Genomic DNA, 14,288 nt, shown 5'->3' with positions numbered 1-14,288 from the left:
AAAGATATTTATATCCAGATGCTTTTCTTTCATTTCTGCACATATTTGTAAAGGATTAAAAAGAATCTGTTCTCCTGCATTTGTTAATCCATGTGCTAATCCTTATTAATGTAATCCCTGAAATAAGAATGCTGGTGCAGTTTGCACAGATCCTGGAGTCCGTGAACAAAGTAAAAATAGTAAGAGCGCTGTCGCCGGCTCTACCCCTGAGGCCCAGTGCTGTCTGGACAGCAGTCGGTGACATCCTGTACATAGTCACCTGATCTCTGAGGCCTGTCATTGGCTGGCACAGTCAGGTGACTGTCATCCCTTTCTGCAGATCCTGACCTGCATCGCTTTTGTGGTAATAGCAGAGATATAAGCTTGTCTGGTGTCAACCACTGAAGCGTCTTGTATTTTATCAGGTGGCGTTACCAGGATGACCGTGTCGCTCGTTGTTATTGTCTTTGAGCTGACAGGCGGGCTGGAATACATTGTGCCATTGATGGCGGCTGTGATGACCAGTAAGTGGGTAGGAGATGCTTTTGGACGTGAAGGCATCTATGAATCTCACATACGGCTTAATGGGTATCCGTTTTTGGACGCAAAAGAAGAGTTCACACACACAACTCTGGCCCGTGATGTGATGAGGCCAAGGAGAAGTGACCCCCCGCTGGCCGTGCTCACCCAAGATAACATGACCGTCGATGACATTGAAAGCTTAATCAATGAGACGAGCTACAATGGTTTCCCTGTCATCATGTCTAAAGAATCACAACGACTGGTTGGGTTCGCATTAAGAAGAGATTTAACCTTAGCAATAGGTAAGTAACAGCTCATTCTTATGGCATCAATGTGCTATTTCTGCTTTAACATTAATGATCACATAGCCATCCCTCCATCTTTGGCTGATGCGCTCCTTCCCATAGTGGGCAGGTTGTATTTCCTCACTCATCTTCTAATGTGTGTGACCCAGATCTGCGTCAGGACACTGACATTGCTGTCTTTTTTTCTCCCCCTGACCTATGGCTTTTATTAATCATCCTATTGGTTTACTACACGTGTAGTAAAAGACAGTGGGCCCCCGATTGATTAAGACTGACTATTTTCTCAGTGGTCTTGATGAGCGGAGTGGTGGAGGCATACGCTCCCGTGACTCAGGAGTGTGTGACGAGTGACGCGCTCCTTCATGTGCTACACCAGAGATCTTACTCCATTCAGGCACTGGAGCGAACTCTCTGTGATATGGAGCACCACGGCCATCATGAATTGAATAATAATGTGTCACCGCCCCGTCCAGCCCTAGCTGTGCCCTTTTCATCAGGGCTGGGAGAAACTGGTGTGAAAACACCAAAAGTTGCAAAATGTTGGTGCAACTCGAAGTAGCACCAACATTTATTGATTTTTCAAGGCTTTTATGCCACTCTTTTTTTGGAGTAAAAGCTTTTGATACATCGGGCCATAGTGTTGTTTGCTTGGAGTCACAATGGCTGGAGATGAGTGTTTAGGAATTCTCTTTCTGTTCTTTGTAGAAAATGCAAGAAAGAAGCAGGAAGGTATTGTAGGAAGCTCTCGTGTTTGCTTCGCCCAGCACACCCCATCGCTTCCTGCAGAAAGCCCCCGACCCCTGAAACTCCGCAGCATCCTGGACATGAGCCCATTTACTGTGACCGACCACACACCAATGGAGATAGTGGTGGACATATTCCGCAAGCTGGGGCTCAGGCAGTGCCTTGTCACACACAATGGGTGAGTGCTCACATTATTGTAACATCTGAGGGTGAAGAGCTGGATGACTGGGTTGAAATTGTGTCATAAAGGAATTTGTCATCAGACTGACCCCTGTAATGAAATACAGCTATAAGACTCCGATAGTATTGTACTTCAATGTCTACAAACTCCACTGAGGGGTGGCATTGAAAAGCATATACTGTATGCAACCTACAACACCTCCAAATTGATACCCAAGTGATGAGTGATACTTCTCACCAAACCGAGCACAGCATAGACTAATACCCACTGAAGCACAGTACTATCTGACGCTATAGATAGAGGAAACGTAAAGGAATGTCATCACTTAGAGGAGTAATTGTAAGAACTTCTGCCAAACCGTGCCACTGTCACTAAAATCTATTCTCTGCACCCAACTATGTAAGGTGTGGGACTGAGTTATTAAAGGGATAGTGCAACCCACAGACTGATGTCCTCACCTTCAGTGCCATCTGTGCCAAGAAATGACTGCCGGTGTTTAGTAGCCACCTAGATCCTGGAGCCGGAGGGTTTCTCGCACAGATGACACGGCTTCCTAAGGTACGCTCAGCTGGGTTGGAGACCAGTGATTTTCCACTTTTGTGCCTGGAAATTCACTGAGAATGAAGAACATTGTCTTCATAGTGTGAATGGATAATGTGCCAGCTAGAAGGGCATTTCTTTAGTCATGCAATACATTCTCTCACTGATGGTACAATATACCCTACTGTATGGTCTGAGGCTGTTACAAGGCACTGCAGGTGTCTATGATCATACAAGGCAGATTATTAATATTAGCCAGAGATTTCTGAGCGACTTGTAATATTCTCAGAAAGCTTAAATGCAGAATTGTAACATAACTTATACAGCAGAATGTTTATGCTAATCACTACACAAGAATTAACTACATTAAAAAACAACCACAGAATCCATCCATAGACTTTCTATGAGCCTTTGCATTACTCTGCTCTCAAAGAATTCGCTAAATTCTCTTCCCCCTTTTTTTTCATCAGTTGATGAGACTCTCACTGATTCAGGAAAATGACATATTCTAGCCATATTTCAGAAGTTTTAAAGTTTAGTTATCCTTTAAAGGGAACTTGTCATGTTTTTTTTTTTATATTAAACCGACCCAATGTGTTTTAAATGATGCAATGGGCATCACTACCATGATTTAAAAAAAACAAATAAAACAAGTATTTATCTTTTTAAAAAAGCCTTTCTATGCATATGTGAATGCAGTACATACCTTAGCTTTCAGTCATAGGGGCGGAGCTTTTCTGGGACCAGTCACTGTCGCTCAAGTTCAGGCATGATTCTTTTTTAACTTGGTCACGCCCCCCTCATAATATATTGGAGAAGTGGTTGAACAGGACCAGTGCCGATGTCACGATCATCTGCCTGTAATTGGCAGAGCTCAGCAGAGAAGTGGTGGTGAAGGACCTGTGGTTGTCACCAGGACAAGAGGTTGTGCAGGACCTGTGCTAATGTCACGCTCATGTGACCGTAATGGGCGGAGCTCGGCACAGAAGTGATGTTGAAGGACCTTATGGTGTAATCAATTACAATGCTGGGTTCGTGACCAAGTTAAAAAAAAAAAAAAAAAAATTATGCCTGAACTAGTGACAGTGACTGGTCCCAGCAAACGCTCCGCCCCCTATGACTGAAATGTCATACGGTATGAACGGTATGAACTGCATTCATCTAAGCATATAAAGTTTTTTTGTTTTTTAGATGCAAGGATTTATTTTAAACCATGGTAGTGATGCACCGTGCATAATGTAAAACACATTTGGGGCAGATAACTATCAAAAAATGACATGACAGTTTCCCTTTAGGCTTTAGTTACATTAATGCAGAAATGACTTCCCGTTTGTATGACGCTTGTGTCTTGTTTAGAAAACGGAGTTTCCTAATGTTAGATTATATTAGGTTGCGATATAGCCGTATACTCCGTAGACACTTGTTACAGGCTCCCTGATGCAATGGACCAGTGGATTAGGCTGCATGCACATAGTCAGTGCCATTTTCCCATGTGTCCTAATCCAGTAAGGTAATGGATCCAAATCCAGTGACGAGGGCACCTATCCGACTAGCTGCTCTGTGGCTTCAGTGGGGAGAGCCTCTGGCGTGTGCATGCAGCCTCACGGAGGTGATCTCTACAGTCACTGCAGGATACAGCTGACTGCTTTGGCTGCTTTGTGTTCATATTCAGGGCACGTTACTAACGGCTGTCTCTGCATTATGGCATGTTCTGCCACAATAATACCTGCAGTACTTGGTGTCTTTGGAAGTAATACTGACAAACTGTGCATGTATTAATAGCCATACCTCCTGTCCTAATAGAGACTTTCCACTTTGTTTATTAACCCTTGCTTCATTTCATCCATACTGAAGTGAACTACTACTGAGCATCACTATAAAGGCAGCGTACTACAGGAGAGGGCCAGAAGACAGCAAAGAAACTGCTGCCACAAATATCCAGTCCATAAAATGTGTTTTGGTTAGCTGACAACCCATTGATCTCCTCAGTATAGCGTTCTTGAGGTATAATCACCTGCCATTATTCCCCTATAGAGCATGAGTGAGCGCTGTGATGTATAGACCACATGCATTCTGGTGTGGGTGCATTTAGTGCCTGATGCCAGGACTGCGTATAATCTGTCCATGTTTAGATTGGATCTAGAAATAGCCATTTTCACAGTTTTTCCTGGCCCTAGGTATGTCTCTGCGATTCTACCGGGTTGTCAGGTCACTGCAGTACTAATAATAATATTTCACATAGTGTCCGATAAATCCACAATGTGCTGTTATTACACTCACCACCACATTACATGCTATAGATTCAGGACACCTACAATAGACAGAGTGCTGATACCAAGCAGCTCCTCCGGGAAATCGGAAGACTAAGAAGTAATATGGGTTTGTATTTCTTTGGAGTTTTTATGGAAGCTTTGAGAAAGCCTCTCGTTGTATGTCAGCCATCCCACCCATCACCCCATAACATTGCCATTATTTTCTGTTGCTTCATTCTTTGTTTTCTCCATTTGTAGTTCCAACTCAGTTATTAGCATAACATGATCTGTTTCAGGACTGTCTTGGGGATCATCACAAAGAAGAACATATTAGAACATCTCGAGAATCTAAAGCAGCACGTGGAACCCTTGGTGATTAGTCAAAACGCCTCTAACTTGTAGTCACTTCTTAGGAGGCAGGAAGCATGAAATTTGACAACTGTTCACACACACCACCAGGTCAACACACATCCAGCCGATCGCAGCCGCTGCACTGCTGACACCATGGCTAAAAGTCCACTCCGTAGGCAGCAGAAACGTCTGCTCGGCAATCCCCATCTGTGACATATGATTAGCAAAGCCACTTAGTGGGCACCAGCTCTATACTGAGACTATTAGATTGAAGCCACAAGTATAAAAATGTATTGGTCAGAAGCACGTGCATGGGTGAGCTCAAATAGCAATGTCTTGTATGTTACATACATGCGATCTCTGTAAAGGTCAGATTAAGTATTCCCGCTCTGGAATCTCAATAGACCAGCACATTTGGAAAAGCTGTTCACACACACAGGGGAAGATAACTTACGGACAGGTCTGGGCTGCAGGATTGCACTTTGCTTACCTAGTACAAGGGTGGGGTAGATGCCAATTTTCCTTAATAATCCATGACACATTGTTTCATGCATTCACATGTACAACTAAATTAAGAATAATTATGGTAATATCCATTGTTCGATGTGGCTCAAAAATGAATGCACATATACAGTTGAAACCAGAAGTATACATACAGTGGCTAAATAGACACATCGGAATGTTTTTCTCACTATCAGGCATGAAATCAGAATAAACCTTTCCTGTTTTAGGTCCATTAGGAACCAAAATTATTTATATTTGCCAAATGCCAGAATAATGAGTGAATGTTTTAAGGCATTTTTATTACTTTCTGCCAAGTCAAAAGTTTACATACATTTCATTAGTATTTGGTACCATTGCCCTTAAACTGTGTGACTTGGGTCAAACGTTTTGGATATCCTTCCACAAGCTTCTCCCAATAGATGGTAGGAATTTGGGCCCATTTCTCCTGACAGAACTAGTGTAACTGAGCCATGTTTGTAGGTCACCTTACTCACACCAGCCTTTTCAGCTTTGCCTGTAAATTTTCAATAGAATTGAGAGCAGGGCTTCGTGATGGCCATTCCAAAACATTGACTTTATTATCCTTCAGGCACTTTGTAAACAGTTTCAGTATTCTTCGGGTCATTGTCCATTTGGAAGACCCATTTTTTGCCCAAGCTTTAAGTTTCTTGTCTTGAAATGTTAGTACATAATCTTCTTTCTTCATGATGCCATCTATTTTGTGAAGTGCACCAGTCCCTCCTGCAGCAAAATAACCCTACAACATGATGATGCTGCTGTTTCACAGTTGGGATGTTGATCTTAGGCTTCAAAGCTTCTCCCTTTTTCCTCCAAATGTAATGATTGTCATTGTGGTCAAACAGTTCAATTTTAGTTTTGTCAGACCATGGGACATGTTTCCAAAAATGAAGGTCTTTGTTCCTGTGTGCATTTGCAAACATTGATCTGGCTTTTTTATGCTTCTTTTGGAGTAAAGGCTTCTTCCTGGCAGAGTGGCTTTTCAGCCCATGTGGATACAGTAATTGTTTCACTGTGTATTATGACACGATCTTACCAGCTTCCGCCAGCATCTTCACAAGTTCTTTTCCTTTTGTTGTTGGGTTGATATGCACATGTCCGACCAAAGCACATTCATCTCCGGTACACAGAACCTGTCTCCTTCCTGAGCAGTATGATCTTTGGACATTCCCATCTTGTTTGTACTTGGGTATATTTGTTTGTACAGATGAACGAAGCTGTTTCAGGTATTTGGAAATTGCATCCAAGGGTGAACCAGACTAGTGCAAGTCCACAATTCTCTTCCTGAGATCTTAGCTGACTTGTTTTGACTTGCCCATGATGCTACACAAAGAAGCAGTGTGTTTCAGGTGTGTATCAGAAACTTCCAAAGACATGAAATCATCATAAGGGCTGTCCCATATTGTATAAAGGCATAGTAGTCATAGTGTAAGTAACTTTTGACTTTGCAGAAAGTAATAAAAATGCCTTAAAACATTCTCTCATTATTCTGTCATTTGGCAAATATAAATAATTTTGGTTCCTAATTGACTATCATGTCAGATAGTGAGAAAAACATGCAGATGTATATTTTTAGATAATGTATGTAAACTTCTGGTTTCAACTGGATAATTGTTTTCAAAGAGATTCACACTAATGCAACGGCTATGAAAACTGTGAGTTATGGTCTGAGCAGTAGGATTGTGGCTTCTGATGGGCTATGTCTAATAGGGGACTTCTTTCTTCCAGACTGCTTACATAAGGGGGCTTTTTTTTTTTCTTACAATTCATGTAAAGGAAAAGAGCTGCTCTGTCCTCTCCATTGCTTTCTAGCAGATTTAATGCACTCTTCACACCCTACTTCTCAAATGACTAAATAAGATCTTGCCTCAGAACAAAAAGATCTCTTCGATATCTGCACTGTCCTGGTGAAGTATTGGGAAATGTTACTGAAGCATAAACTGGACATCTGAGCGCCATAAGAAGGCTCGTTCACTATTGATGGCCTGTGTAAACGTACGGGCGATCACATAAAGAATGGTCATAACACGCATTCGTCGGGTGAGCAGATCATTTATGCCAGCATAAATAGTCATTGGCTTTACAGCATTATGTTGTTGGCCCCTGATAAGCCCCCTTTAATAGGGATGTGCTGCCAACATCATGATGTATGGGGACAGAACGATCATTATCAATCATTCTGTTCCTATCAGATTTCGTTGGCCCATCTAATGAAGACTGTAAACAAGCAATGATCGACTTGTACAGTAGATTAACTTGCCAAATTCCACCTTCCCAAATGGGCTGTAAACCAGTTGCGGGCTAATAATGCACTGTAATACTTAAGTAGTGTATTCTACTTTTAAGTTATTTAACAGTTACCACCATAATAATAAGCAAAATTCCGGAATTTCTGTTTTGTTACTTTCCCCTCTTTCAACAAACACTGAATAAAGATCGATCAAAATGTCTGTATGGTGTAAATATAAAATAGTAGTAATAAAAAAAAAAATACCTACACCCTCACACAGCTTGTTAAACATAGAAATAAATTATCCGTGCACATTCAACAAAAAAACATTTAGCAAACTATGCAGAATAAAATTAACATTATTATTTCCATTCAATAAACTTGAGATGAGAGAAAAAAACAAAACTAGAAAATAGTGAGAAATTGTGATTTTAAAAAGTGTTGTAAAGAGAAGCACAGCTTGTCCTTCTAAAGTATCCCTAGCACCAAGTGCAGCAGTGTGGGGTTAGGCAAGGAACAGAACATATTCTGTAGCATTAGGGGCCCTCTTATATCACTAGAGTATGGTATCACTTTGGGTAAGGTCAGACCTCCACTACCATGCGGCACCCATATTATCTCCCGTAGCGCTTCCGAGTGCCACCATTGAGCACACCTGACCCCTCCTGGCAACACCAGACATTGCAGTGCAGTATGACACCTCTCCATAGCGGAGACAAACACATGTATTGCCTCCATAGAAGCTCCACTGGCAGACTTGTCCCCCTTTCCATCCCTGCCCCCACTGGCAGGTCCTGTGCTCACGGACACTGCTAATGATGCAGGGTTGACGCGGCTTTATACTGATGCCGGACTCTGAGACGTGCTGTTCTAGTATAAGCAAAAGGTGTTCCTGCAGTCTGGACTCACAATTTCCACATATATTTTGTATATTCTAATCACCTTCTGCAAAGAGAGTTTCCCGGATTATGGATGGGACAACAAGAATGTATAAGGTATATCGCCCATTTTCTGTGTCTCCTTAACTGAAATTCCCGGTATTTCATTGTTAAGCTGATTGCATTAGAGTTGGCATTAGCTCCACCAGCCCTCGCCTCATCTGACCTCTGTGCTAATTCCTGGAGTTATATGTGCTAGTTGGAAAGTCTTTGTCTCCTCTTTGTAATAACACATGTAGAATTAGAACTGGTGCCCATGATCTAGTATAGAGCCCCATGTACCAAAGCTTTGCTGTAGATTCTCATTTGTGACTGCTCTAGATTAGATTCTGCTGGTTGCTTTGATTATGTTGCAGATGTCATTCATTTACACTGACCGCTTTAGTGTGTTCTCACTTTTTTCAGTTTGATCCCAATACAGAAGAATTTCATGCATCCTCTCACAAGCGGAAGTACTAACCGGAGTAACAAGGGATCTGCTGGATATGTTCCGCTTTGTGGTGTTATCCTGGTGGAGGTTATTGATTATGAAGAGAGTTTCTATTTCACTTTTTTTTTTTTTTATTTGGCCTTGATCAGTTCTGAGTAACTCGTGTATTGTGTAAGGTCTGCACTGACTGAAAGCTGTCTCCATACTTTACTGTACACGAGCAATTCACCTATTAGCCACAGACATGACCCATCAGCCCTACCTGTGAGCAGCGTGTTACAGCAGGGGGTGCGGAGCTGACTGCCCCGGCATTTTATGATGACTTGGTTTTGCAGAGGACCCAGTAAAACATTGTGCCAATTGTAATATCTATGCAATACGGTGGTTAAACCGGCTGTTCCTATGCAAAAATAGGTGATTGCCTGAGGCTCTGTGTTTGTAATGGATCCAGTATTTTAAAATAAAACTATTCGTTACAAACCAAAACTTGCATGCCTTTTTTGTTTTTTTAGAACACACCCATTTATACTAGAGGTGTCCTTGTATACCTCTAGTGCTTAAAAATCGCATTACTTCATTGATGACCGTCCATTATGATGTTTCCCTTTGACTTTAATGCCCATAAAGTATTTTTTTGCTATCTACTATTTTAGTCAGACAAAAAAGTTGAACAGACAGTATCGTGATCAAAACAAAAATGGATTGTGGTCGAATGGAAATCCTTTTCGGAAAATTCTGTCCCCATTCAGATGAATTGTGAAAACAAACGAGATCAGCGCAGCCTTCCACCATCGTAATAGAGTCCTGTATCTGCACAGAACGGCTTGGGTCTGAGCCAGGTATAAGGAATCCAGTGAGGTGGGAAATCCAATGAGCTAGACATAAGTTTTGTCAGCTTAATAGATCCACATGAAAAAACAAGAATACAGACAATGACATCTAAAATAAAAGACATGGGGTCGTTCTGTCCCCCTCCCCACTATAAAAAAAATCAAACAAAACACCGCACGGAAACACTTGGGATCTCCCATGCTCCAAAAAACCTAACCTCTTCTCTGATTTTGGATATCATTGTCTGTATTTTTGTTTTTAATTAAAGAATGTAGGTCTGGAACACCAATGGTGTGAACAAGGTGCAAGACTCAAAAATATCCAACTAAACAATAGGATAAAGAGATGCACACCAGTCACAATGTGTAGGGGAATAATGAAAAGCAAAACTGCTATGGGAATACTAGACTGAAAAATACAATAAACTATCTGAAAAAGTGAAAAACATGAAAATGGTATATGCATAACTGCTATGAATAATAGGAATGAGGGATGTTTAGCCATTGTATTGATCAATGCAAAGGAGCCCCAAAACCAAACGCCAAGGTAATCTCTATTTTTGGGGTCCCTAACCTACGTGTAACCTCACTTGCAGTTCTCATTCCTATTATTCATAGCAGTTATGCATATACCATTTTCATTTTTTTCAGATAGTCCATTGTATTTTTCAGTCTAGTATTCCCATAGCAGTTCTGCTTTTCATCATTCCCCTATACATTGTGACTGGTGTGCAACTCTTTATCCTATTGTTTAGTTGTATATTTTTGAGTCTTGCACCTTTTTCACACCATTGGTGTTCCAGACGTCCATTCTTTAATTAGTATGCATTTTCTGTCTGAGAACCCTGCCCCACCCATAGCCTGTATCTTGGTCCTTTGCTTCCCATACAGAGCAAGTTTTTTAACTGCAGGTGAGGTTACACGTAGGTTAGGGACCCCAAAAATAGAGATTACCTTGGCGTTTGGTTTTGGGGCTCCTTTGCATTGATCAATACAATGGCTAAACATCTCTCATTCCTATTATTCATAGCAGTTATGCATATACCATTTTCATGTCTTTCACTTTTTTCAGATAGTCTATTGTATTTTTCAGTCTAGTATTCCCATAGCAGTTCTGCTTTTCATTATTCCCCTATGTATTGTGTCTTGTGGATTTATTAAAGCTTACAAAATTTGTCTCACATTGAATGGATTGTGCTGGATCAAAATATTTGTTGTTTTTTTTTGTACCCCCAAAAATGGAAATAACTGGACATACGAACATTCCCTAATGCGCAGTTATCTTCTGCGTTTGTAGACCACGTGGGGTCTGCGATATGGTCCTGCACCCGACTGCTGCTGTAACACGCTGAGCACATAGGACTACATGTACAATCTTACCAGTAAATTGGTATAGACTCCCATTCTATCACTATACAGTGTCAGTGATACATATATGTATACCTGAATTATATTTACCCTTGAGGAAAGATTTGGCAATGCTGAATATACTGTACCAGGATAACATTCGTGTTACTCACCCATTTAATATCCTGTCTTACTAAATTCTCATTAGTAATTTCTTAACTTTCATTTTTGCACATTCAGAAAGGAAATGAAGTAAGATGACTGAGCGGTTTATTATCTGACCTCTATATACTGTGGCACATATTCTCTTATTCTCTGTGCTGGCCCAGTATGGTACCAGGCGATAAAAAGCTCAGTTCATCAGGACACATACATTTATAAGACCCTGATCTTCTTTGAATCAGCCCGTCATTCGGCAGGTCTTTGCTGTTGAAAGACTGACATTTTATCAGCAAAGCTATTGGTAATGAATAGTAATTGGTGGTGGTCTAATGTCACTCATGGATCTCGAAACTGTTTTGTATCTTCTCTTCCAGTTTCTCAGTGGATAAACTATCATTTTTTCCAAATACTGTGTATCCTTTAACCGTGCTTGTTTCCTTCTTCCCAGACGCCTCCTTGGCATTATCACAAAAAAAGATATTCTCCGCCATATGGCCCAGATGGCAAACCACGACCCCGAGTTGATAATGTTCAACTGAACGCCATTTATGAAGAAGAAACGGAGGAGACTGAAGAGGAGGTCAGCTTACTGAAGGACTCTCTGCCCTGATGGAGGAATTGACTGAAAAACTGGAAAAAAATTGAATTGATAAAGGTTTTCCATTGCGTGACATTTTGCCTCCCTTCCAAATTCAAGGGATGATCAGATTTGAGGCGCCATGTGGGCAGATCATGTAATGGGAATATGTTGCCAGTAGCGGGCAGTGTAAAGAAGTCACCAGGGCAGATCTGTTACAGGAGTGTACAAAACTCCATTAGTTGAGCGCAGGGAATGACCCAGAATTGAGCCATCCTTCAAGATTTGCTGCCCTTTGTAATGCTGGGGGATAAAGTGTATGCGGTCAACTGGTTACACTTCACTTTTTGTACATTCCAGGACAGATTTTATTTCTTCTTTCGTCTGATACTCCTCTGTTATATTCCACGAGGAGACCCTTAAAGCAGCCATGTCTCATATTGAGATATACTGCCATTGAATCCAAAAATGTGCCATACAGCGCTTAGCTTGGTACAGAACTGCTGAGCCGTGCAGGGGGCAGACATCTTACGCTAAACGGCTTACAAAAGTGGATGTGTTCATTATTTTAAGCTCCGTTCCATGATGTGAAGTGATTTATGCAATTTTATTTTTGTACGTTGGCAGCGTTTAATCCACTAATGTTTTGCAATGTTAGACAGTCCCTGAAGTGGATAGAGCCACTTTGGTAATGAGCTGTGAAGACTTTTGTTCTTTCTTTTCTGTCATGGAGCCTTTGCACGGTATGACGCTTTAGGAAAATCGTGGAATACTACCCAAGTCTACTATTACCTTCTGTAATTATACTGCAAGCACTGACAACTGTTTATACTGCTCTACCTACAGTACATGATAGTGGAAATGTTCATCTGTATTTATATTCTGCTTGATGTTCAATCAGTCATGACAGTTTCAGGCAAATGGAGAGAAAAAAAACTTGATACTTAATTGCACTAATTGCACATCTTAACTTTTGTGGTCCTTTGCCTTCCCTATGATGAGTCCCTATTAAATCTGTTAGACACTGGACGCTAATTGTATTTGATCTGTTTAATGTGAAAACAAATAGAAGTAATCATATGTGACAAAAACATAGCCCCCCAAATCTTTGGAAAAAGCATCTCTTTACTATCGACCTTACAATTTCTTTTCATTCTGATCAGTATGCATGAACCATATTTAAAGCACAGCAACACCAACCTCCTCACGGTACTGCTGAGGCCTAAAAGTGGTAAAATACCTCTAAATAAGCAATAACACACAACAGCCAAAACTAAATTGGCAATCACAAAGGGCAAACTGAAGCCATCAGCCATTATAGACGGCTGCTGCCTTGCCTGTCAGCCAAGTTTATGTGATTAGATATACTACTATTACGGAGCTACTTGTGCTCTATGCCATCACTAGAACAAGACCCAACAAGGGTTATGGCCTCAGCTTGACTCCATTGCTGTCTGGTAAAATAAAAAAAAAGTTAATCCTTGGAAAGTGCATTTGTATTCTGATGAGCCTTAAGTCTAAAGTTTTGAGCTGTAAGAAGACCGTCTGACTCTTTATAATGGGAGTCTCTTGAGCAACAAGGCTTGTTGTAAGGATGATGATGGTAGCATGGACGCAGTTCTACAGGACGTTACTGTTCGGGCATTCTGATATATCATCTACATTACAAATCAAGTGGAAATGACAAGTGGAGGTGCTCTGTATTGTGGAAATCCAAATAAACGTATTGGGGAAACTGTACTGTCTTGCCCTGTTTGTCTTTTTTTTTTTTTTTTTACGACGTAGTTTAAAACAGTCAATGCGATGAGAATTGGATGAACCGTGAGCATCTGTGGGTAGGATCGTAACTGAATACAAAAACTGACAATTCCTTCAAGAAAGCTACTCACCATCCAGTCATTACTTTCATCTTATTGTAGAGCAGCTCTGGCACTCAAAAAGCAATATGAAGATAAATGTGATGCAAATAAATGTATTTTTATTTTTCTGCAAAAACAGATAACCCAGTTGCCTAGACCCAATGTTTTGACTCAATTAGAGCATTCATCAGAGGTTGGCCATTTGGGTATCTATATGAAGAGGAGCCCAAGAGCAGGAGACGCAGTTCGTGTATAAGTGGCAGTGACGTCACTCCTGGGCTCCTCTTCATATAGGTGTATTTTTCACTATTTTGCACTGATCCCTGCACTAGATACCCATATGGCCAACCTCTGATGAAGGCTCTAATTGAGTCAAAATGTTGGGTCTCGGCAACTGGGTTATCTGGTTTTGCAGAAAAATGAATACATTTATTTGCATCACAATCTGTCTTCATATTGCTTTTTGAGCGCCAGAGCTACTCTACAATATTATTTCTTTTGCTCTTGAGCACCAATATA

At 41.0% G+C, this 14,288-nt stretch overlaps 1 protein-coding gene across 5 annotated transcripts in view; it reads left to right on the top strand.

The window, feature by feature from the left end:
* CLCN3 (chloride voltage-gated channel 3) overlaps positions 1-13,650 on the top strand; it is a 132,349-nt gene extending 118,699 nt beyond the window's left edge. For 3 of the 5 annotated variants that reach the window (XM_075347209.1, XM_075347208.1, XM_075347210.1), the window contains 4 exons: positions 405-803; positions 1,512-1,728; positions 4,820-4,895; positions 11,782-13,650. In XM_075347209.1, the coding sequence (XP_075203324.1) occupies positions 405-803; positions 1,512-1,728; positions 4,820-4,895; positions 11,782-11,943 (854 nt within the window). In that variant the 3' untranslated portion in view covers positions 11,944-13,650. The remainder of the gene's footprint in view (positions 1-404; positions 804-1,511; positions 1,729-4,819; positions 4,896-11,781) is intronic. The other 2 variants (XM_075347211.1, XM_075347212.1) reach the window with 1 other exon arrangement.
* Positions 13,651-14,288: the final 638 nt, after the last annotated feature.

The sequence above is a fragment of the Anomaloglossus baeobatrachus genome, chromosome 1 (genome assembly GCF_048569485.1).
Source record: "Anomaloglossus baeobatrachus isolate aAnoBae1 chromosome 1, aAnoBae1.hap1, whole genome shotgun sequence".
NCBI lineage: Eukaryota > Metazoa > Chordata > Amphibia > Anura > Aromobatidae > Anomaloglossus > Anomaloglossus baeobatrachus.
The sequence above is the reverse complement of the archived record's forward strand: the minus strand, read 5'-3'. Positions and strand labels throughout refer to the sequence as shown.